At 48.6% G+C, this 26,379-nt stretch overlaps 1 protein-coding gene across 1 annotated transcript in view; it reads left to right on the plus strand.

Annotated features, from left to right (window-relative positions):
- LOC146863455 (dedicator of cytokinesis protein 2-like) overlaps nucleotides 1–26,379 on the plus strand; it is a 2,657,619-nt gene that overhangs the window by 299,175 nt on the left and 2,332,065 nt on the right. Inside the window, exons 7-8 of the mRNA XM_085642885.1 lie at nucleotides 3,359–3,494; nucleotides 9,731–9,885. Coding sequence (XP_085499011.1) covers nucleotides 3,359–3,494; nucleotides 9,731–9,885 — 291 coding nt within the window. The remainder of the gene's footprint in view (nucleotides 1–3,358; nucleotides 3,495–9,730; nucleotides 9,886–26,379) is intronic.

A 26,379-nucleotide genomic window follows, 5' to 3' on the forward strand; every position in this document is an offset into this window, starting at 1 on the left:
GCTGCTCAAATAGCTTCATATCTCCTAAAGGACTTTAGTCGAGCTTCTGTGTTCACTCAGAGACTGAGAACCCAGCAGGGCTGTCTGAGCACTGAGGGCACAGAGTGAGCCACTCGGAGTGCGGTGGAAAAAGGATGCCTGTGCGCGTGAAGGGGGGGGAGTCTACATAAACAGATTAAAGATGACTAAACACATAGAAGAATGGTCATGTGAGGACAACATACTCGGGAGAAAAAGAAGAAATGAGGGTCTGAAAGGAAGAGGCACTGGAACGAAGACAGCAGCGCCTGTAAATCATATGATGGAGCGCATAGATGCGCATAGAAGCCTTTTAACATGAATGAGTGTGGGGTCAACACGTGCCTGTCTCGGTATCAATCGATCAAAGATTATAAAGCGCAGCAAATCACCCCTGAGGGTCTCAAGGCGCTGGAGTGGCTAACTGCTTTTTTTTTTTTTTAATTGAAAACGAGGGTAAAGCAAGGATAAGGCACTCAAAAAACGGGAGAAAAAAATAAGAAGAAACCACTGAAAACAAAGACAAAGCATGGAGAAGGCAGTCAAAGAATGAGGTGAAAAAACATGGAGAAAGTAATGGAACCGAGGAGAATCAAAGGAGAAGGCACTCAAGAAACAGAGGAAGAAGCAAGGAGAAAACAATGGGAAAAGCAAGGAGAAAACAGCATGAGTGGATGGTTTAATTTGTGATGAGGCACTGAGGGACAGGTGAATGTATGGATGAAAGCATCTGTATGTGTGTGTTACATAATGCACAAACCTACCAACAAAGTAATGGGGTCTTTTACAAGTTAGGAATGATGGTGCGTGGTGCAGACGGACGAGGAGTGTGGGTCGAAAGAAAGTAAAAATGTCTCTAAATAATGAACCAGTGATGCCAGGCAGGAATCAGGCCAGTGTTGGGCACATCCACACTCTTTATGCCATGAGACAAGTGGTCCGTTGTGTGCACTCGCCTGAATGTAGTCCCAGGCACGTGCACCTTCCTGAATGCACTGTTGAATTTCGTAAGATGTGTGCGAGTGCATTGAGCGTACATGTGTGAGTACTTTATTGCGTATAACTGTTTTGTACAATAAAAAGGAGCTACACCCTGTGAAGTAAACTGCACTGCTGTGCTTGCACCTCTTCAGCAGGTTGGCAGCTCATCGCTTCAGGCACAATGCCTCCGGCTTGGCACCAGCAGAAGGGGGAGCAGTCAGCTCCAGAATAGTTCTATAAGCAGGGCCACTGGAATTATGCAGCAGGAGAGGGGCCAAATTATGCGGCAGTGTTGAGTAAATTATGCAGCAAGAAAAAGCAAATTACGCAGCATGATGCAGCTTAATTTTTAATAGTATTTCTTCATTATTGTGTACGTTTTGCACTTGTTAACACTGTCTTGGTATTGGGTGCACCTCATTAGTACCAGTTTAATACCAAAATATAGCAATAAGCAACAGAAAAGTGTCCAGTCAAGCTATGCAAAAGGCCTCCCACTGCCCGGCTGCGGTTTTAGTAACTTTCGAAACATTTGAGATGGAAACAATTTTTTGGGTAAAATCTGCAGATTCTGCAGCAGATGGTGGATTATGTGGCAAATGCGGCAAACCTATAGTTATACGAAAATCGCAGTAAAGGTTCGGTAAAACCTTTTCTGAACAACGTGACTTCTTAAGTAATTATCTCTCTGGTTTTATTTCTTGCGCGGGACCAAGATGGGGAAGGACCTGAATAGCCTCAGACAGGTTTTACGGTTCTTCTGAACCTAAACAGGAGCAAACATTCTATAATTCAGCACCTAACATGCTTCTCGCCTGACTCCGCCTGACCCTGCCATGGCCCAGCTGGAATGATCTGTTCATTGAAATGTCAGAGGACAGAAAAAATAGAATATCAATCTTTATCTGATATCCCAGATCATAATCTAATGGTCTCAGTTACTTCAACTTCTTCAGAAGAATGAAGTGCTCCCAACTTTAATTATCCTACCGCCTTAACCTGTGTGGGCCGTTGAGGCGGACGGCACATATAACTCCCCATTGACTTGCTAACGCCTTGAACCATTTCAGTGGTCTCCAGTCTTCAGGGCGAATGGGATCCAGCGGGTGAGCGCGCCTCCTCCTCTCTGCCGCCGCACCACGTGCCGCATTCCATAAGCATCAGTCCTATGGAAGATCCTCTTCGCCTGCACCTGGAAATGTTGTCCTATGTCCCTGACAGGTGCAGCCTTGGTTACAACACACATGTGACTGAAACTCAGCAGAACCCCACAGTGTAGGCAGGTGCAAACTGTGTGCAGGCCGTGAAAGGCCGAATACAGACTCAGAGGTGGACGCACCGCGATTGTCCCAAAACGTCAGATGAGCCTACTCCTATGAACGGTATATAGCATGGGGCTCTGTTCCAAATATAAAAAAGGAAAATTAACCCCCACTCACTTTTTGAGTGGTAGCTACACCCCTGGGTCTCAAGAGCCTATTTACTTAAAGTGTGATCGGCCCTAAGCTATGGGACCCTGTCTGTAATCCACCACCAAGGTCTGCAACACAAGAACCCCACCTGACATAAACTTACTCTTCGAAGCTCAACCCATTCCATCACTACAAGGTTTGAGATCATGCCTGCTGCCTTCTCGAGATCCTCTCTCATCTGTACCCGCCCCGGATCTCCTTCTTCGTGGCAGTGGCCATGTCCTGTATTAATTAATATGACAGTTTGCAGCCAATTACTTCTGGCCAGGTGGCTAGCTTAGAGCTTGCCCCAGGGTAAGTACCCAGATGTTGATCCTCACAGAAGAGTCCCACTCTGACCCATTCATAAATATGCATACACATACATTTACCACTTACATATATACTTACTCACACATCATAGTCACTTTTTGAGATGATAATGCATATATGTTACACAATAAAAAAATGCATGCAAGGCAAAACGCAAAGCAGGTTGCATGTTCCCCTAGGCTGCACTGATTACAGAAGTGCTTGGATGAGGTGAATGGTGGTGACTGTCTGGTTTGGTTAGTCCATGGTTGGCACTGAATTTTTTTTGGGGGGGGGAGTTCTTGTCTAGCTACAAGCTAGATGAACTATGGTTTTAAAGCCTCTATCTGGTAGAGTTGTCTGTCTGGTGGACTCACCTTGCCAGAAGGACGTTCGTGAGATGATCATTGCAGTTTCCTTTTCCTAGGAGTGACCCTGGGGGTGTGAGTCCTGGTGATAAGGTACTGATGCACCTGATGGTCAATGTCCCTCATCAGCTAAGAGACACAGCCAGGAGCGTCTTCTGCTCACAGGTCTGTGGGTGCCCATCGGATTAAGAAACAGTCTGACTCCAGCGTGATCTGCTCTTTCCGCAGGATCCTGGAGCTCGATCTGGTGGTTCGAGATGAGAACGGTAACATCCTAGACCCAGACAGAACCAGCGTCATCCACCTGTTCCAGGCACACAAGAAAGCCACACAGCTGATTACTGAGCGCATCCGTGAGGAGTCCGTAAGTACCGCAATAATGCATCTCGGTTCACAGTCTTGCACCATCCGCTGACCTCTTTTGAAAGCCTGATCCCTTGTGGGTGCATCTCTGATCAAGGAGATGTCCAGAGGTTCACTTGGCAGATGGTTGGACAATGGTGCAGGGCGACAGCAATATCATATCTTAAGCGAAGCACAGACCAGTTGGAGAGTGAAGAATTGTGTGTAACTAGAAGCGGCTTGTGTGAATTTCATCGGGTGGAGAAGGTAATGTGTTCAGAACTGAGATTTTTCCTAGGGTTAGAGCTACTACCATGCACTGTACATCTTTACACCTCTGTGTTTCTACTGTGGTTGCGCTGTGCATGAATCACCATGATTACACCTAGTGAAGCCGTGATGGTGCCTTCATCTATGTACCAGGGTGCACCAGTCAAATGAATGACTGTGGAATTGTATCGGATCAGTGCTCTTTCTTGGAGCCCCAATTCATCGCCTACCAAACACATTCAGTCAGCGTCATCTAAGAAGTCCATTTCCATTGACAGCCACACTGCATGGACCCATCTATCTCTACAGAGTCCCAAACCATCCTCTGCCAAATCTTGATTCAGCTTCATTTAAAAAGTCCATCAAGTTCTTTTTATTTTATGGGATTTTTAAAGCACATGGCTAACCGTGGGCTGCTCAGCGCTAACCGTGAGGGGCAGTAGGTAGGTGAAGCTTCATAGGAACAACCAGGTTTTAAGTTATTTCCTGAAGCACTGTTCATTTTCAACCAGTCTCAGTTCAGCGGTCATTGAGTTCCAAAGTTTTGGGACCAGGTGTGAGAAGGATCTTCCACCCCATCTTGATCTCTTTATCTTTGGTATGTTCATCAGGAAATCGGATCATGCCCGGACCTGTCCCCTGCATGGCTTTGTGGGCGAGGCAGATGGTTTTAAACTTAACCCTGGAATGAATGGGTAGCCAATGCAGCTTTTCAGAGAGGCTTTCACTCATACTTGTCTGGGAATTTTCAAGAGCATTCTGGCTGCAGCATTTTGGACCACCTGTAGCCTGTCTGTCACATATTTAGGCGATCCCAGATACAGGGAGGTGCAGTAGTCTAGTCGCAAGACGGTGGTCCAGGGCCTGGACCACCGTCTTCCTAAACTTTTCTGAGATTATGTCCATGATCTTGTGGATCATCAGCAGTGTACCGAAACAGGTTGCCGATAATTTTTGGGCTTGTATTTCCATGGAGAGATTCTGGTCTAGCGACATCCCCAGATTTTGTATGCATGTTTTATGGGGTGGGGGTAGGCGCCCAGCTCCCAGGCCAACCAATCCCAGCCTGTGGATCCAGGCCATTGCCAAAGAGCATCAACTCTTTGTTAGGGGTGGGCGGAATTTGCGTAGTCGCGCTACGCAAATCTCCGCGAAATGGTAAAAAATCCCCGCGAGCAGGCAGAAATTCCATGAACATGCAGAATTGCTTGTTCGCGATGCTTTTCTCCTGTTCACGAACGCTGTTTGCGTGCTCGAGGGGAAATATCTCGGGAACACGCATTTTGAGAACGCGAACATGCAAAAAATTCCGCAAAGCTGCGGAATGCAGAATTTTGGGCTATTCCGTGTTCTCCGCGGAACGTGAAATTACCCAAATTCTACAAATTCCGCAAGCGGAACGGAATTTACCGCCCAGGCCTACTCTTTGTCACCATTCAGTTTTAGTTATGAAAAATAATGGGGTGACCCTGTGTCCCTCAGAACCTGGGTATTTGTATTATAAGGCTACAATGGTTCTGTTGGGGAAATACAATTGCTTTGGGATGTTCACAATATAAATACATTACATGTAACATGTATCCATGATTCAGGAAGAGAAAAGAACAACACCCAAGCGAAAGTTTCAATCAATATTTTAAGAAGTAACAAATAAATTGGGCTACAATGGTACAATTGAAAGAATTGTGAAAGAGGGGTGACATGTAGAAGTAAATACAGACAATACACTTAGTACTCTTAGTATAACAAATAAAGGAATAGTTGGGAAAGTGCGATTTTTGGTAAAGTCCATATGATTGATCGCATACGCCTCCTGTTCATATGTGAATAGGCTTTTGAACTGAGACGTTGCGTAGACTCTTAGTATGCGTCGACGTTTCGACCCTATGTAAGGCGCAAACATTTTTAATAAGCGTAATGGCGGGTCTTCTTCGGGACGGAGGAGTGTATGTAGCCCTGCGCAAGAGTCAATAATCACTGCGCGTGTATTATGCTTCTATTTCCAAAAAACGGGGTCGATTTATGTTTGACCTCACAAGAGACACGAGTCAAAAAGGTTTGGCAAAAGTCCAAGTGGTTAATTCTTTCAGTCAGTCGGGTGATTTACACGATCTGCTGAAAATGACATCTCTCCAGCTCTCAGTGCGAAGCGATACGCACTGAGAGCTGGAGGCCAAACATAAATCGACCCGCCGTGACGCTTATTAAAAAGTTTTGCGCCTTACATAGGGTCAAAAAGTCGACGCATACTGAGAGTCTACGCAACATCTCAGTTCAAAAGCCTATTCACATATGAACAGGAGGCGTATGCGATCAATCATATGGACTTTACCAAAAATCGCACTTTCCCAACTATTCCTTTATTTGTTATACTAAGTGTATTGTCTGTATTTACTTCTACATGTCACCCCTCTTTCACAATTCTTTCAATTGTACCATTGTAGCCCAATTTATTTGTTACTTCTTAAAATATTGATTGAAACTTTCGCTTGGGTGTTGTTCTTTTCTCTTCCTGAATCATGGATACATGTTACATGTAATGTATTTATATTGTGAACATCCCAAAGCAATTGTATTTCCCCGACAGAACCATTCAGTTTTAGGCTACAGTTGGCCATCCAGTTTCAAATTTTTTCCATGCATGGTACAAGCTGCAGATGGTTCGAATTCATCTCTCCCGACACAGAGACCACAAGCTGAGTGTCATCTGCGTAGGAAAAAATTGACAGGCCAAACTCCTGTACAATGTGTGCTAGGGGACTCAGATAAATGTTGAACAAGGTCGGGCTGCATGCTGAACCCTGAGGTACTCCGTAGAGAGCCGTAAAAGTGTCTGAGAGGATGGCCGATTCCATACAGTGGAATGATCTGTCCCTAAGGACAGAGGCAAGCCATTGATTGGCGTTGTCCTTAATCCCTATCTCTTTGAGCCCATGTATTAGGATCTTATGGTCCACGGTATCAAAAGCCACACTAAGATTCAAAAGGAGAATTGAGACTGCTCTTCCCTGAGCGAGTATCATTTTTAATTTTTCAGTACTCACTAGAAGGGCCGACTCGGTGCTATGTTCTGGACGAAACCCCATCTGAGTCTGGTCCAGGATGCTATTGTCCTCCAGGAACTGGGAGATGATACTATTGATCTCTTTCTCAGCAACTTTACCCAGAATGGGTAGTAGTGAGATGGTATGGAAATTTTCCAGGACCGAGGAATCAAGTTGAGGTTTCTTGAGCAGGGGCTTCAGTGCAGCATGCTTCCACTCTTTGGGCGCTATCCCTGTGTTTAGGGATAGCGAGATAAGGTCGGCCATTTTTTAAAGGATTGGATCACCACCCTGAAGTAAGATGTGAGGGGGAGCGGGACCAAGTGGAGACCCCGTCTTAATCCTACTCAGGAGGACACCCATGCGTTCTTTACTCAACTCTCGGAAGGAACTTAATGACTGGGGTGGCGGCAGTCCAGGCTGTTCTGAGCTGGGAAGTAAGTCCATCCTACCAGAGCTGTCATGTCTCCCTTCAGGGTTGTCTCCGGGATAATTGTGTAGTGAGTTATAGATGTTTTCCACTTTGTTTTTTTTTAAAGTGGCTAGCTCGTGAGAGGCCCACTGCATCGAGTCATCTCCAGAGAGTCCATATGCATCGAAGACCAAACAGCTTAATCTAAAAAGTCCATTACCATCATTGAGAGCCGCACTACATCAAGTCATCTCCAAAAAGTCCCAATTCATCCACTACCAAATCATTGGGTCGGCTTCTTTTAAAAAGTCTATGAGCATTGAGAGCCCCACTACATCAAGTCATCTCCATAGAGGTCATTTGCATCGAAGACCAAATATATTGAGTCGGCTTAATCTAAAAAGTTCATTACCGGCGAGAGCACCACTAGATCGATTCATCTCCAAAGAGTCACAATTCATCTGAACTCTGAAAAGAAAAAGAAAAAAATCAGATACTTAACATTTAACATAGGCAATAGTTTCTTACCATAATTTAGTCTTATGCAACTACTATCCCTACTGTATCCCAAAGAACCTCTACTAGACTCACTACTACAGCACTTAATGCTCCTAGTGCCGCTTCTTTTGGTATCCTCTCCAGTAGTACTAATTATACCGATACAATGCTTCTACAGCCCAGGAACTACTAGTAATGCAATTCAAAATATAACTATGACCATTTACACTGGTATTAGGACTACTGGAAACAATATGGGTCAAACCTTTATTACAACTACTTCTACGACTCCTTCTTCTGTCAGAAGTAGTGTTCAAAGTAATCTACTAGTAGTGCTAATAGTACAGAACCTAGTTCTGCTTTCTTTAGTATTAGAATGACCATCCGCACTAAGAACTACTGCTAGCTCCACCTCTATTTTTACTAGTACTTCTAGCACTTGCAACAGTAAGTCTAGCATGACCCGTCCATAGTGTACCCACGCGCTCCCAGACCGGAGTCTATTGTATCTTCTCTTTGTTCTCTTTTGATTCACAAAGGGTATATATATGAAGTGTTAAATCGACAAGTGTAATTTATGTTCATTAACTCTGAGAGTGGTGGGTTGACCATTCTTGCACCGTGAATGAATGAATGAATATAGAGGTGGTATAATGCAAACAAAGACCTCAGCTAGAGGTCTCTTAGAGATGAGCATCCTTGTAGTCACACAGGTGTCAGGACTGATTGTTGTAATGCCTGTGGATTCACAAACACCAACCTCAGTTGTGGGGACACAGGAATGAGCTACTGCGTCTTGGTGATGCTTCCGTTTATGAATCGTCCATTGAGGTAGACCGTGCCCCATCACCCATCCCATTGGATTGAATATTTTAAATATAAGCGTTTCACTTCACACCCAAGAAAAAACACAAAGTCACTTAACAAAACGTATTTGATAAATTTATATTTTTACAGGCACATGCACCAAGGTAGGATTTTGAGAGTCATTAATTGCGATTATTAAGGAATCGCAATTAAGGACTTGCAAAAGCTTATTTGTGAGTCGCAAATTGTGAGTCGCAAAAGGAATGAATGGGAAATTGCATGCGCAATTTCAAGGGTGCAAGGGTGTCAAAAGGACACCCTGTTGCACCCCTGAAATCGATCTGTGAACATATGTTGCGCACACACATGTCCCAAGGGCATGCGTGTGTGTAACATACAACTTTAAAAAATGCACTTTAGTACATTTTTAAAAGTTTCCGCGATTTACCATCTGGTATGATTTTGCGGAAAATAGCGGGCCCAAATAGCGAAATCGCTATTTTAAAAGGCATCTTGCATTGCATTTAAGGAATCGCAATTTGCCATTCCTTACATGCAATTGCAATTTAACAAACCACAAATAATTGCGATTTTTTAAATTGCAAATGACAAGTTGTTTCATGCATCGCAAAAGCTAATTTTGCTATCCCAAACGGCTGATTTTTGCGATTCGCACCATTTGCTATCGCAAAAAGCTTTGATGCGTGTGCCTGTTTGTGTACTTCCACAGTTAGGTTTGGAGATGCAAATTAGCCATCAGAAAATCTTTGCGTGTGCCCTTCATAACTCGACCACATTATACGCACACGCCCTTCATTACTGGGCCCCACAAAACACATTTCTATCCCTGGTGAATCGGTGGATACATATGGCTATTGTTTTCCCTAAGACAAAGCATGTGACACATGTCCTCATATGGAGTGCATGGTATACTGCAGTGCACTTATATATCCTTCTCTAGCTTGTATGAGCGATACGCGTAGATAATCGTGGCCGTCCGTATCCAGAGGAGATCTTAAGAATGAGACAGATTGGGTCCATTATGTGATAAGTGCAGAAAAAGTGCATTTAAGACTGTAACAACTCGCATATGTCTTTGTGATATGTGTCGGCGAGGCGCTTCGTGGCGATAAAAGCCGATAACGAGCACCTTCGGCACAGAGTGAAACATGCAATCTCAGAGATAAAATCTCCAATTTTTTCTGTCTTTTTCTCTCCTGTACTTAGTGTAACAAGCAGAGTGAATTCTACCAGATGAATCGCTTCGCATTGTCCCCTTCACACAGCATTTACCTATGTGTCAGAAACTTCGTGTGCAAAATCGGCGAAGAGGCGGAGCTCTTGATGGCCCTCTACGACCCCAACAAGCAGAAGATGATCAGGTAAGGGAGGTTGCTCTCAGGAAAGAGCAGCTTTCTAGGCTGGCAATATGTTGGGCTGAGGAGCATGCAACTCTTTGTACCTTCCTGCCCCGATTGTTCCTTCCTCCTTTCCTATCTTGCTCAAAAAACAACAAAAAACTCTACATGTAACAGACTCAAAAAGGGGCTACCAAGCCCAAGGGGTTCATGTCTTATACAGAGCCTGCAGCATCACCTTTGCTCTTACACCAAGATTACTCCACACCTACATATATCTGGCATCAAACATCCCTGTAGGTATGCATGCATGGAGATTGACAAAGTGCAAACCAAGCTGCACAGCAACAGAGTGATGTACCAAGGGTAGTGGGTACAGGGTAGGGTACTAAAGGGTAGGCAGTAGGGGGTGGCGGAGGGCAAGAAGGGATTGCTAGCTGAGGTCCCTCATCCAGAGGGTTTCCATGTGGGTGAGGTGTTGCTTGAAGAGAAGGGTCTTCTGATTGACCCTGAAGATTAGGAGTGAAGGAGTTTGTCGGAGGTTTTTTACAGGTAAGTCCACTGGATTCCTACACAGTAATGTACACTTTTCTGTAGCATGACATGATGCAGCAAATCGATTCGATGAAATTATAAAGATTCGACAGATAAAACATAAGAAGTTCTTCATACATAGGTTAATCCACCATGACATTTTAATTAAATTAGAGATGGGCACCTGATGCAGCTAATCAAAAACTTTTTGGGGCAAATTTAGTAGGTGAAGCAGCTTGAACTCACACCGTAACCAGGTATTGGCAAAGCCAATAGGTCTCGGCAAACTGAGAGTTGTGGGGGTTGTCAATGTTAATGCCTAAATGGTCTTTTCAATGTATTGTCAATGCTAATGGCACATCAGCGCAGCCATGTGCACTCGGTGCCAGGTGGGTCCTGCCCTCCTCGCAGTGTCACCAGCGGTGAGTGTTATGTGCCCTCGCCCCTCTGGGGGCCCGTGAACTGAAAGCAGCACAGCAGACATGCATAAACATAGCGAAGTAACATCTCCACAGCAGTTCTCCGCGTACAAATGGCATCATGTAATGACAATGTAATAACAATGTTATTTACATTATTGACATCATTTAAGCAATTGTTTTTGGTTAGTGTGGTCTCCTTGCATGCATGGAACAATGTATATGTTCCTACTGAGTATGCTTGTTTATACTATATATTTCTTGTTCCATCAAGTGAAAGAGATTAATAAAAGGTATATAAAGGAAATGTATGTTGGCAAATATAATGTAGTCACTGTCGTTTGCATGCGATGGTCAACCTTTAACTTGATGGATGTGAGATTTGAAAATCAAGCGCGCAGGCATGGTACAATAATATGTCATGGGGAGATGTCAACGTGAACTCGCACTTCTGTGTATTTCATAGAGGCTTTATGTGAGTGCATGTCTGAAACCTGAAATATGAAACCAGTGTGAAGCCTTTTCTTAAGCGAGTATTTTGTAGGTAAAATAGAATTAAATGTATTGTTGCACTGGCAAATCAGTGCGCTTACTTGTGTCCTGATTTGCTGGTGAAACTATTTTAATTATGATTGGGCCCAAAACAAACACCTAAAACACGCTTCTATCACTGCAATGGAATGAGTTTATTTGGGGATGTATTTACAAAGGAAATCATGCGATTAAAAGCCTTTGTTTAAGCCCATGTTTTGCAATTAAATCAGATGCACTCAGAATTGAAAGTAATGTTGCACCGGCAAATCAAAATAAAATATAAATGCAGTATGTTGAAAGCATTTGACTTTGATTTGCTGGTGCAACATTACATTTAATTATGAATGCGTGTGAACTACATTTACAACATGTGCTTAAAAAAAAAGCTTTGCTTCGCTTGATTTTGTTTGTACTCACGCAATCAGATAAAGTCTTTAAATTGAAGTGATAAAAGTGTGATTTAGCCACGTGTTTTGAAAGTCAACCACAGGCATGTAGAATTACGAGTATATCACAACGATGCCAGACCTGAGTGTTGACGTACACCAATCATGTATAAAATAGCTTAACAAGTTCCCTCGGAAGACAGCTTCTGGCATTTGACCTCGGTCTTTGAATGTATAGCAAATGTGACATGATGATAACAAGATTTACAGGCCTGTTTACAGAAAGGATTAAAAGATCTTTATTTAAGCGTATGTTTTGCAATTACATCACATGTACTCAGAATTAAAAGAAATGTTGCACCGGCAAAACAAAATAAAAAATAAATGCAGTATTTTGAAAGTATTTAACTTTGATCTGCCAGTGCAACATTTACATTTTATTTATTACTTTTACAACATGCGCTTAAACAAAAGCTTTGCATCCATCGCTTGATTTTGTTGTAAACATGTACCCAAATAAAAAATGAAGTGATAGAAGTTTGAGTTAGCCACGTGTTTTGAAAGAAAATCACAGGCACTCAGAATTGCAAGTGTATCATACAGAAGCCAGACCTGCTTGTTGACGGGCACCAATCATGTGCAAAACATGCCCTCAGAAAACAGCATCTGATATTTGATCTCAATCTTTGAATACACAGCAAATTTGAGAATAGGAGACCAAGCCTTACAGGCCTGTTTACAGAGGAGCTTTGTGCAGTGAGTGAAAACACGCGTGCTCGTGGTATGTGCCCTTTAACAAGGAAAAACATAGATACTGAAACAGATCCTAAAATGGAAACAGTGGAGGCATAGTGTAATTGGTCCATGCTCTTGCGGAGGGCTAAGAATAGGAAGAAGCATAACAAATGCATGCCGTGGACAAATGGGGAGACGGAATATGAGAGCGACGATGGAGAGAGCAAATGGAAGCCTATGGGCGGGCTGAAACCCACAAAGTATATACAACATGTTTCTTCGAGACAGTGCAGGCGCTGTCTAGCTGAGACCTAAAAATGGAGAGTTTGTTGGTTCTCGAATTACAGTAAAGTCTTTCATTCGAAGTTGATCCAATTTAATCCACCCAGGCGTATTCCCAAGTTTCAATAAGCCCCTCCTTCTGGTTCTTCTTGAAACGTATGAGACTGTATGTTATTTGTCAATTACCTGGATATAATCCTAAAACTGAGCCTGAGGCTCTGTTCAAGTGTTTTACAATATGCCTCGACTTGAATCAGTTTAGCAGCAGTATGGATTGATGTCTTCAGAATAAAAAAAGCCGAACGTGAACAGCTAGTCAAAATAAAATTCCTACTGCCTGTACTTGAGCTTGCAGCTCTGTATGCAGTTCAGGAGAAGGACTGAAAGCCTTGATCTATCATGTTGTGTAGTTCCTATATAACCTATACAGGATCTGCGCATTTGGATAACATAAACTATGGGACTGGTGGCAGACTGATTCTGTGCACCCCCAACGGATATGTTAGCCTGTCTGTATCATTTAGCTCACAGTGCCACTATAATCTTCTCTTACCAAGGAGAGAATAGATTCTGGCAACCCCAGAACATGACAGCCCTGATCCCTCAGGACCATGGAAACAATATACTACCTTTCACTCAGTCACTTGTGCTCTCTTAGTCTGTCTCAGAGAGATACATAGAATAAACAGGCTGGGGGTTTTCAATAAGAGTTTATTGAACAGTTGTTATTCTAGTGTAGAATAGATGAACCGCAACAACCATTAGACAGTAGCAGAGATATATGATTAGAAGTACTACGAAAGGAAAGGGATGCTAAAGCTCTACCATCTTGCAATAATCACGTTTACATACACGTATATAAAACACATGATAAAAGGTGCAAACTCCTACAATCCCTCCCTAATTAGATGTACCTAAATGTACCTAGCATCCAAGAATCCCTCTAGGATCTAGCCATCCCCATTACCTGAAGTGAGAGACTGTGGAACCACGTCCTGGTCTCGAGTTGGACACCTGCAAGGGAGGTTAGACCATTGCGAGCTGGAGCATCTGCATGCAGGAACCTCAGCGTCTCTGGTCAGTGTGTCAGCCGGGAAGCTTCGGTCTCCTCTATCCTTCTAAGCAAGACATGATGTATATATACCCATAGGTCTCCCCAGGGGTCCTACCTTGCTGTGTTACGGTGTCGGCCTAAAGGATGACGTTGGGCCTGAACTTTATACAGAGATATTATACAGGAGATGGTAGTCCTGCTGTGCTTCCATGAAGCCTCATGCATAATGTATGAGTTTCGAACGAGGGAAAAACCTGCGTTCTGAATGCAGTGTCGTATCTAGGTAAAAGGTCAGTCCCTATGAACCGGTATGTAATGTAGGGAAGGATGTAGGTGAAAGGTTGCAATGTTACCTGCGCAAATATATAGGTTACCTATATGGAATATAACAATCACAGTGACGTTTGGTGGACGTCAGCTTCTTTAGTTATATTTTTCACAACACATGGGTCCCTTGCTCGCTGTGCCACTGGATTCAAGCTATCCTGGCTCATGAAGGGTGACATACCCTGAAACTGGTCCTAGGATGCTTGTCTCCGGTCCAGGGAGGACCGGGCCTGGCAGTTCGGTCTGGACTGTTCCCATGAGGAGCAGTGTCATGGCTGATTTGTATATGGCAGGGTTCAAACTGGGGTGTTATAGTGAGCAAAAGAATGATGGATTAAATCCAGATCCGTGACTGGGGGTGAGTGGTTGAAAAGTTTCAGCACTCCGTCCATCATCTTGTGTTTGCCGTTTCTGTGGCAAGCCTTGGTCATGGGTGGATGTGGCAGTGGATTTCATTTGGACTTCAGGCTACTGATGAATTGGGAGGAGCATGGGTAAAGCTGTCAGATGTGCCGTTAGGCCAAAGCTGCCGAATTTGGAGCTGGGAAACCAGGTTTGAATCTCGGTGTAGGGTCAACATCCCATGATTCGCTTAATTTCCCTGTGCCCATAAAAAATTAATGTGTCCTTGTGTAACGTAACTAGTGCTCATGTACGCGCTCCAATACTTTGGGTTGAGTTCACGCTATATGAAACTGCAAAAAAAAAGTGCCGATAGGTTTGATGGCCCCGGACACATTCCTAGTATAGGTGCTGCTTCTTCACAACGGTAAGATGTGGAGTCTGAAGCTTGGGGCTTTATGACTTGCACCAACAACAGTGCACAAGGATCTATCGCAGGGAGAGAACTTGCAAGGTAAGTAAGGCGAAAAGAAGACATGTCTGCCTCATGCATTGAGGAATGTGTGACCGTCTGGCGGAGGCCGTAGAACGAGTTAAACTTTTAAGGGCATCTGATGGTCAAAGACGTGGGGCTGCAGCTGTGTGGAAGACCCCGGCTGCTGCTGCAGTTCTGCAAGGTGTGCTCCGTTCAGTGACTTGCTCACACAGAGAGTCTCCGAGGTTCAAAAATGTTTGTAGGATAAGTCGAGAAATCCACAGAAGAAATTCCACTGACCCAAGCCACTTTTAGCCATCTCTGAGATGCTCCATCTGGGCACGGTCTTAACGCCCGTGTGGTTTTACATTGGTTAAAGACCAAGGCCTAAATAAACATTCTTCTTGACTGACTGGCTGCCTCTGGGCACTGGCTCTCCTCAGACCCATTAATGTTCGAGCTCTTCGGGGCAGGTTCCTCCAAGACAGGCTGCGCGCTCCAAGAAACCGGCTCTTCTACGTCCACAGCATTGAGGCTTCAGGAAGCCTGTTCCCAAGCAACGAGTAGAAGGGCCCAAATATCTCAGCGCTCAGTGCTTAATTTAGCCAGGAATTTCTGGTACTCTGCGGGTCACTTAATTGTCAACACTGGGACTTGTAACAGTCTGCCACATGGTGGCGCTGTCTGCCTAATTTTAAGATGAGCACAACAACAGTTGTTTATTAATTCAATATTCATTAAAATGACTATTAACTGCTTTCTGCCTACAGCCATTCTTATAGTTTTGGGGGCCTGGGATATTTTGAACTGTCTCACTCGTAGGAGTGATATGGTGAGCAGTTGAGTTGGCACTGTCATTGGCAGCCTGGCCGGGGCACTGGGTGGTGCAGCCTGCAGTGGCCTCCTGGCGAGGGCCCTGGAACGTCATTTTTGTTTTCTTTTTTACAAATTAAGCACTGCTTCTCCCCTACTTTCTCCTGCTATATCGCTTCCCTTCATCTTCCTCTCTTCGCCTTCTATCTCTTCCTCTTCCACCTCAATCTTGCGCGTTCTCGCCTCCTTTCTCTTTCCCCTCTGTCCTTCTTCTCTCTCCACACCAGGCTGCTGCGGCCTCAGCTCCTCGAGGTCTGGTGCCCCCGGTTTCGAGGAGCCGCTGATGAATCTCATTCCCCCCCCGCGGCCTCGTCCCTCGCCAGATCTCAGATCCGACGCGGATGCAAACGTCTCTTCCCCCCAGGGGGCGGGGCTCTGGCGGGTTGTCTATTTCCCATCGCACCCTTCATCGAGGCCTCTTTTCTCATCTCTGATCCCTCGGCCCCTTTCTTCCTCCGCGGCCCGATAAGGAGGCCCCGGCAGGAAACGAATCAATTTTCTTTTTTATTTTCTCGGAATCCGAGCGCGAGGCGGGAAAGCCTTTGACGATAACTCACACCGCGGAGCCGGGGTACGGGGGCGCTCTTACAAACTTGTATGAAAGTCCTTCTCTTGCTGTCTGTGGGCTGAAACAGAGTGCGCCGGCTGGGGGTGGGGGGAGGCGCCTCCCGAACCCCCTCCTCGAGGACTCGGACCCAGGGATCCGACCCCAGGGTCAAGGCACACAAGGAAATGTATTTACTCGAAGCCGTAACAAGAGTAACACATCACGTCAAGCAGCGGAACAGGAAGGCATCGATTAGGCAGTCCTACATTACTGTATGAGGGCTTTTAATGAATAGCCATAAAACATATATCAAAAGTACAAACCGATCCATGCATTTAGCGACGTCACCTTCCACGTCTTCATGGCCGAATCGAATGCGTTTTATTGAAACGCGTCAATAAGGGAGTGCACACACGTCAAATAAATAGCTTTTTCCTGAAATCTGCCAACTTCCACCAACACTGCAAATCCTATGCTTGACGTCATGCACACAGGGTGCCCTACGGTGCTAGGGTGTGTGCATTGGCGCGCGGCACCAGGGTGGCAGGGGGTGGAGAGAGAAACAGCGCCACGTCGAGGTATGCTGCTTTCTCTGTCCTTTGACACAACGCTGCAGGGAAACTGCGCTGTGATGCACCAACAGTTAGTACCTTTGACCCAGAGAGGCGTTACATTGTATTTATTTCTAGTAGATAGGGCCAGACCCGGACAGACCCGGCCCACTTAAAGCCTAGGATAGGGCTCTGCCTCAAACCCATGGGTGGCTGCATGGGAGCGCGCATGTACCAACCACTGGTGGCCTCTTGACGTAAAGCGTTGGCGTAAAGCAATGGAAACAGCACTTCCTCTCTGTGCGTTACCTTAGGACTACTCTCCAGCGTACATAAAGTGTTACGGTGTGGCGCCACTTTTGTGATGCAAATCTGGTGCAAATTGTTAGTAAATCCGCCCCAAAGAATTGTTATTCTTAACACATGAGTCACCGCCTTGTGAGGTCAGAGGAGTAGTTCTTAACACATGGGTCACCGTCTTGTGAGGTCAGAGGAGTAGTTCTTAACACATGGGTCACCGTCTTGTGAGGTCAGAGTTTGTATTGTTAACACATTGGTCACCGTCTTGTGAGGTTAGAGTTTGTATTGTTAACACATTGGTCACCGTCTTGTGAGGTCAGAGTTTGTATTGTTAACACATTGGTCATCATCTTGTGAGGTCACAGTTGCTATTCTTAACACATGGGTCACCGTGTTGTGAGGTCAGAGTTTGTATTGGTAACACATTGGTCACCATCTTGTGAGGTCAGCAGTGCTATTCTTAACACATTGGTCACCGTCTTGTGAAATCAGAGTTTTTATTCTTAACACATTGGTCACTGTCTTGTGAGATAAGAGTTTGTATTGTTAACACATTGGTCACCGTCTTGTGAGATCAGAGTTTTTATTCTTAACACATTGGTCACTGTCTTGTGAGATAAGAGTTTGTATTGTTAACACATTGGTCACCGTCTTGTGAGGTCAGGTGTGCTATTCTTAACACATGGGTCACTGTCTTGTGAGGTCAGAGTTTGTATTGGTAACACATTGGTCACCATCTTGTGAAGACAGCAGTGCTATTCTTAACACATGGGTCACTGTCTTGTGAGATCAGAGTTTTTATTCTTAACACATTGGTCACTGTCTTGTGAGATAAGAGTTTGTATTGTTAACACATTGGTCACCGTCTTGTGAGGTCAGGTGTGCTATTCTTAACACATGGGTCACTGTCTTGTGAGGTCAGAGTTTGTATTGGTAACACATTGGTCACCATCTTGTGAAGACAGCAGTGCTATTCTTAACACATGGGTCACTGTCTTGTGAGATCAGAGTTTTTATTCTTAACACATTGGTCACTGTCTTGTGAGATAAGAGTTTGTATTGTTAACACATTGGTCACCGTCTTGTGAGGTCAGGTGTGCTATTCTTAACACATGGGTCACTGTCTTGTGAGGTCAGAGTTTGTATTGGTAACACATTGGTCACCATCTTGTGAAGACAGCAGTGCTATTCTTAACACATGGGTCACTGTCTTGTGAGGTCAGAGTTTGTATTGGTAACACATTGGTCACCGTCTTGTGAGGTCAGGTGTGTTATTCTAAACACATGGGTCACCGTCTTGTGAGGTCAGAGTTGCTATTGTTAACACATTGGTCACCGTCTTGTGAGGTCAGAGTTTGTATTGTTAACACATTGGTAACCGTCTTGTTTGGTCAGAGTTGCTATTGTTAACACATTGGTCACCATCTTGTGAGGTCAGAGGAGTTGTTCTTTTTTTTGTTTAAATTTGTTTTTTTAATTATATTTTGTACTTTACATTACATCCAATACATCTGTTATTCAATGTTATTTACACTTTAGCTTTACATCAACAATGCAAATATGGCGTTACACACCTTTAGTCGGTATCGTCTACAACTTCAGTGTATCAGCAGTTGATGTAGATTTTGACTTTAACCAACTTAACATAAATAAAACATAATATTGCGCCTTGCCTCCTGGAACATTTACTTTACATCAGCGCATCACTACGTGTATCTTGACCACTCTTACTTCATCTTGTTGTTCTATCCCATCCACCCACTTTGTCATTTTGTGGTGTGTGTTTAACTCCTTATGCCTGTCCATGCACAATGCCCATGATTTGAATGGCTTGCTGCGAAGCCTGGGGGCTCCATATGAATCTGGGAGAGTGGAGAGGGAGGAAGGAGGTTGAGAGGGAAGGGCTGGGGCTCACAGAGGAATGGGAGGGGGGGGGGGGGAATGGGGCAGGTTTGGGAGAAAGAAGGGAGTGAGAGGGACAAAGAAAGCGAGGAGGGGGAGAGAAGCAGTGTCTCACCCGCGAGCCTATGCGGGCTTCCTTGGTAGAATTCTTGGCGCTAATCCTCTTCCCGCATGTTACATGTTACCTTCACCTCTCTACCCCCCGTCATTTTCAGGTTTGTCCTCTAACGCTTCTGAGGGGTCATGCCAGACCGTGAGGAAGTCTGACAGTATTGCGTCCCACGCCGCCGCCATTGGCTGCCTCCGCAACCCCATGGCGTCTTCTCTGCGGAGCGCTACACTTTCCGCCTGCGCCCAACACAATAGTGATTGATATCAGGCTGTGCCACTGGGGGGGGCAGGGGACTTCCAGCGGTGCATGAGTAAGCTCTTGGCCATTATGAGGCCCAAATGTATGTACCTGGACGTCACTTTGTACCTTCGTGATCTGTGGTACAGCCCCAGAATACACAATTCCCATGACCAGTGCAAGACATGCCCCGTGCACTGGGCTAGACAGCTGGTGACTGTGCTCCTATACGTTTGAATAGCAGTGCATGACCAAAGCATGTGCAGTAGATCTGCACCTATCTCATCGCATCTCACGCATCTGGCGTCAGTACGATCACAATACTTGTTTATTCGTTCCGGTGTCAGATAGGCTCTATGGATGATATAATATTGGATGAGCCAAAATTTGGCGTTACGAGGGCTTCATGTGGGACTCTCAAGTACACCCTCCCATTCCCGGTCTGTGACTGGCCGTCCCAGATCAGCATCCCAATGGGCGCGGAGGTAAAGTAACTGCGGCACCGTGTAGATTCTGAGTGATTCCGCAAACTACTTGGGAAGATGGCGGCCTGTGCCAGGCTCGTGCAGATATTGTATAGTTAGGTGAGTGGTAGGTTCCTGTGACATATCCCCCCACAGCACGCTCGGTGTGTGCATCACTGCGGCATGCAGCAGGAACTGACCCTGCGGGAGGCCCGAGCCTTCAGCCTGATCCACGAATGGGACCAGCTGCCCATCATTGTACAGATCGCCTAATGCTTGTATGTTAGACGGACCGGGAGGGTCGGCCGAGGACAAGGGGAGAGGTCTCCGGGGAGAGCCGTCTCCAGCGATCGTACAGACGAGTAACTTCCCCCCCACAGATGTACACCACACAAAGATAAGGTTTAACGTTCTTTATAGGCGATCTCTTAGGTACGATAGGATGGTACAAGGAGGTCTGGACTCAGGGGTCCCCTCGATTCTAGTCTCTTGGTTGGGAAAGGGGGTAGCGGGACAGTCTGGTTACCAATCTGGTAGTTGCGATGATGGGTAGCTCACAATCCTCGAGCTCGGTGTTCTAGCTGGACGGGCCGCGGCAGCGCCAGCAGGTCCCGGTGAAAGGTGGACGTTACACGGTCCGCGGCAGTGCCAGCAGGTCCCGACAAAGGTGGTGGTTCCAACGGTCCGCGGCAGCGCCAGCAGGTCCCGGAAAAGATGGTAGTTCCAACGGGCCGCGGCAGCGCCAGCAGGTCCCGACAAAGGTGGTAGTTGCAACGGTCCGCGGCAGCGCCAGCAGGTCCCGACGAGGATGGAGGATGTAGAAGGCCGCGGCAGCGCCAGCAGGCAGGACGACAGTTCACAAGGCAGGGCTACGGCAGCGCCGGTAGTCCGTCAAGGATGAGTTCTTCTCGGTGTCTCTCGACTCCAGGATACAACTGCCCTCCTGCTCTGGAGCTGCCCCAGTTATAGGTCTGGTGCCCTTTGATGTCCGGACCCTCGCACTTGGAGGTCGGGAGGTCCGGAATGAGGGAGTCCAGACACCCAGCAGGGGGGTGGAGCCAGCGCCCGGGGAAGCTGGGGGCGATCGGCACCTGGCGGGGGAGAGCCATCGACACTTCTTTCTCCCATCGACCTGCCAAGTGGTCCGCTCACCTCCTGGGTGGATGGTGGTGCCGGGATGTCGGGGCCTGGCCAGGCCCAGGGTTAGGGTCGAGCTGAGGCCACGCGGCCTCGTGGTGCAGTGTCCAAGATGGCGGCCGGGCCGGGCGAGGGAGCCGGTAGTGGTTTGGCCCCATGATACGGAGATGTCCGGGGGCAGGAGTCCCGTTGGGAGACGGGGTGCGGGTTGTTTCTGTGGGTAACACCGGTAGGCCCGGGGCTTGGGCCCTGTCATGCGGGGAGGGAGCAAGCCCTTCATGTGGCCTGTCCAACATGCGTCCCCCCCAGCTGAAGGCGGGGAGAGTCACCCATCCTCTTGGGGACTCTCCTCGTCGAGGCGGAAAAAGTGTGACAGGCCATCTGCGTTGGCGTGGTCTTGGTCCGGTCGATGTTCCACAGTGAAGTCCATCCCCTGCAGGGAGATGGACCAGCGCAACAGTTTGGGGTTTTCCCCCCGCATCTGCATTAGCCATTGCAGGGGTCGATGATCTGTTTGCACCCGGAAGTGGGTACCGAAGAGATAGGGCCGGAGCTTTTTGAGGGCCCACACCACTGCGAAGGCCTCCCTCTCGATGGTGCTCCAGCGCCGTTCTCGGGCCAGGAGGCGTCTGTTGATGAAGGCCACCGGTTGGTCAAGTCCCTCGGGGTTCAGCTGGTAGAGGACCGCCCCGATGCCATGGTCGGAGGCATCTGTTTGCACAATGAATTCCCGACTGTAGTCGGGGGCCTGGAGCACCGGGGCAGTGCACATGGCGGCTTTCAGCTTCTCGAAGGCCGCCTGACAGTCGGGGGTCCAGTTGATCTTCTTCGGGTGGTTCTTGGAGGTGAGCCCCGTGAGGGGCCCCACAATGCTGCCATAGTCCCTCACGAACCGCCGGTAGTAGCCGGTGAGCCCCAAGAAGGCTCGGACCTCGGTCTGTGTGACTGGGGGCTGCCAGGACTGGATGGCAGCGATTTTGAGTTGCAGAGGGGCCACCAGACCGCTTCCCACCTGGTGTCCGAGGTAGGTCACGGATCCCTGACCAATTTGGCATTTGCCGGCCTTGATTGTGAGGCCGGCCCGCTGGAGGGCCTGCAGGACCTCTCGGAGGTGGTGGAGGTGGTCGGACCAGTGGCGGCTGTACACAGCGATATCGTCCAGGTAGGCGGCGCTGAACTCCTCGAGCCCCGCCAAGACCTGGTTCACTAGTCGCTGAAAAGTAGCTGGGGCATTCTTCATGCCGAAGGGCATGACTTTGAAGTGGTAGTGGCCATCGGGGGTAGAAAAGGCGGACCGTTCTCGGGCCCGGGGTGTGAGACCGATCTGCCAGTAGCCCGCTGTCAGGTCGAAGATGCTGAGGTAGCGGGCAGCCCCCATGCGGTCGATGAATTCATCAGCTCGGGGGATGGGATGAGCGTCGGTTCTGGTGACAGCATTCAAGCCCCGATAGTCGACGCAGAATCGGAGCTCCGGAGTGGTGCCGGGGGCAGCAGCTTTGGGGACCAGCACGACCGGGCTGGCCCAGGGGCTGTCCGAGGGCTCGATGACCCCGAGCGTGAGCATCTTTGACACCTCCTCTTGGATGCAGGCCCGTACCCGATCTGGTACGCGGTATGCCCGGTGTCTGATAGGGGGACTGTCCCCAGTGTCCACGTCGTGCAAGCACCAGGGGGTGACCCCTGGGGTGAGGGAAAACAAGGTAGCAAACTGCAGCAGGAGGTCCCGGCAGCCTTGGCGCTGTTCCGGGGTGAGGGCATCGGAGAGCCGGACCCCGTCCACGGAACCATCTTTCTCCCGAGTCTTCAGGAGATCAGGGAGAGGCTCGGAGTCTTCTTCTGTTCCACTGTCCGTAGCCATCAGGAGGCTGAGTTCTGAGCGCACAAAGTGGGGTTTGAGTCTGTTGGTGTGGAGGACCCGGAGGGGGTTCCGGGGAGACTCCATATCGATGAGATAGGTGACGGGGCTCTTGCGTTCGACCACCCTGAAGGGCCCCGTCCACCTGTCCTGCAAGGCACAGGGTTCGGTGGGGGACATCACCCATACTTGTTGGCCAGGTTCGAATTCGATGGAGGAGGCATTTTGATCGTACCATTTTTTCATGTCCTCCAGATTCGCTTTTGCCACTTCTCGGAATCGCCTGGTCTGATTGCGTAGGGTCAGGAGGTACTTGAAGACGTCTGGAGGGGTCTTTAGGGGGGCCATCTCCCAACCTTCTTTGACTAGGCTGAGGGGCCCTCGCACAGGGTGCCCGTACAAGAGTTCAAAAGGGCTAAAGCCGAGGGACTTCTGGGGAACTTCTCGATAGGCGAAGAGGAGGCACGGAAGTAGTACATCCCACTGGCGACGGAGGGGCTCTTCCAATCCCCCAATCATTCCCTTGAGCGGGCGGTTGAATCGCTCGACTAGTCCATTTCCTTGAGGGTGATAGGGGGTCGTGAATCGGTAGGTGACCCCGCACTGTTGCCAGAGGGACTTCATATACTTCGAAATAAAGTTTGTGCCTCTGTCGCTGACGACTTCTCGGGGGAAGCCCACCCGGGAGAAGATCCCCATTAAGGCCCGGCCGACCACCGGGGCTGTTACAGTTCGCAGGGGCACAGCCTCGGGGTAGCGGGTGGCGTGGTCCACCAGTACCAGGATGAACCGATGTCCTTGTGCTGTACGGGGGTCCAGGGGCCCCACAATGTCTATTCCCACCCTCTCGAACGGGGTGGTGACCACTGGGAAGGGTTGCAGAGGTGCTTTGAGTTTGCGGCCGCTCTTCCCGCTGGCCTGGCACGTGGGGCAGGACCGGCAGTGGTTGAGGACGTCGTTCCTCATCTTTGGCCAGAAAAAGTGGGTCACCAGGCGACTGTAGGTTTTGTCCTGGCCCAGGTGTCCAGCCAGGGGGACATCGTGGGCCAAATTTAACAGGAAGTCTCTAAAACGGAGGGGCACCACCAGCACTCGACTGGCCCCTAACTCCGCGATTCTCTGTTCGCTGTATAATAGGTCGTTGTCCCAATAGATCCAATGGGCTCCGGTGGTGTCCCCTGCGCTTTGGGCGAGGGCTTGCTGGCGGAGTCACTCGAGGGAGGGACAGGTCTTTTGTTCTTGACGGAACTGTTCCTGGGTGGGCCCCCCTTCTTGACGCCACTGAGCCAGGTCGGGAAGGTCCTGGGGCTGAGCGACCCCTTCGGGGGTTTGCTCTGGGGGGTCGGTATTGTCGGTGTCTTCTACGGGAGCGATCGGGGGAGGAGGTGCTGGCCATTCTGGTTCTTCTGGTCGGGGGATGGCACGGGCGGCCATGGACCGGGTGGTTACGCACGCCCAGTCCGGGAGGCCCAACATCCCCAGGTGCTCTCTTCTTTCTACGGCGGCCCACGGGGAACTCTCAAGATCATTCCCCAGGAGACAGTCCACGGGGGCATCATCCCGGACCGTCACCTTCAACATGCCGGAGACTCCTCCCCATTCGAAGGGGACGCAGGCCATCCGACATAGGCTCTCTGAATTGTCTGCTGAGCGGACGGGGCAGAGAATGTTCGGCAGGATCTGCTCTGGTTTTACCAAGTGACAGCGGACGGCCGTCACACTGGCCCCCGTGTCACGTAGGGCTTCGGCCCGGCGTCCATTAATGTTCACCCATTGGCTATATTTTCTGGTGTTGGCGGGCAGGGGAACCCGCGGGACCATGTCTCTTCCCCCTAGGCACGCTAGAACCATGGCGGCCGGTTCCCACTCTTGCTGTGCTTGTTCATATCCTTCCGGTTCTTCGGACATTTGTTCTCCCCCCAGGGCGGCGGCAGCTACCTGGCGGGGTCTCGGAGTTTGGTTCTGTGGACAGTTCGGGTCATTGGCGTAGTGGCCGACTCGCTGGCATCGGTGACACGTGACGTTGGCTCGGAACCCCGGGCGCATCGGGGGGTTGCCCCGGCTGGCCGGGGGCGGGGTGCTGGCAGCGGGAGCGGCCGGGACGGTGTCTCTCCCTCGTCCCTGGCGTCCTCCACCTCCTCGGGGACGGTGCTGACCTTGGTTGTTCCGGTTCTGTTCGTGCGGCCCTCTCCGGCCCACTCGGGTGCTTTCCCACCGGTCAGCTTCGGCGGCGAGTTGCCGTGGGTCAGTCAATTTACTGTCGAGGAGGTGCTGCCTGAGCTCGACGAAGCAGTTGTTAGAGAGGTGCTCCCACACCATGAGATTAAAAAGTTGCTCGTAGGTCGTTACGTGGCTTCCCTTGATCCAACCCTCGAAGGCTCGGCTGAAATAGTTGACATATTCCACCCAAGTTGTACCCGGGATCCGGGTGCAGTCTCGAAACCTCTGGCGGTACATTTCGGGTGTGAGCCCATAACGGGTGAGGAGGGCAGCCTTCATGTGGTCATAGGATGACATCTGATGGTCTGGGAGCTGTAGCAGGGCATCGCGGCCTTCGTTAACGAACCTCCCCCATAGACCGGCTCCCCAGTCACTTCGATCGATCCGGTGGGAGGTCATGGCGATCTCGTAGGCCTTGAACCATTGTTGTATGTCGTCCTCTCGGACGTACTCTCGAACGACATCCTTGGGGATGTGGACTTTCTTCTCTGTCGCTCCCGGGGTGCGCGGTCGCTCGGGCCCCTCCGGTTCTTTGTTCTGCTTCCGTAGGTCTATCTCTGCCAGTTTGCGCTCGTGTTCGTATGCTAATCTCTTTTCTTCGAGCTCTCTCTGCCTCTGTTTTTCTTCCCGTTCTTCTCGGAGCCGCAGATGTTCTAGGTTCAGTTTTTGCTCGGCTAATTTCAGTTCACCGTCCATTTTGAGCCGTGCCATTTCTAACTCATGTAGCCTGTTTTTTTCTCTCTCTTGGATCTCTTCCTGCGAGAGGCCCGATCCTCGCTCCTCAGGAGCCGTGGCGTTCCTCTCTGCTGCAATGTTTTGGCCCGGGGATCTGGCGGCCCCGGTTTCTGCCCACGACTCAATGGCGTGCTTGAAATCGTCTTTGGTACTCAGGCCGGTGGTAGCAATGCCTAGTTCTATGCAGAATTGTTTTAATTCACGATGGCTGTACTCTTCCAATTTCTCCATCTGGAATTTCTCGGTGGATCCGCTCTCTTTGGTTGACATTGCGGTTTTGTCGTGGGGTGAGCTACTCTCTGTACGATTACGCGTTGATTCGGATCGCGCCGCTGGCCACCAATGTTAGACGGACCGGGAGGGTCGGCCAAGGACAAGGGGAGAGGTCTCCGGGGAGAGCCGTCTCCAGCGATCGTACAGACGAGTAACTTCCCCCCCACAGATGTACACCACACAAAGATAAGGTTTAACGTTCTTTATAGGCGATCTCTTAGGTA

The sequence above is a fragment of the Triturus cristatus genome, chromosome 2_2 (genome assembly GCF_964204655.1).
Source record: "Triturus cristatus chromosome 2_2, aTriCri1.1, whole genome shotgun sequence".
In the NCBI taxonomy this organism is placed as follows: Eukaryota; Metazoa; Chordata; class Amphibia; order Caudata; family Salamandridae; genus Triturus; species Triturus cristatus.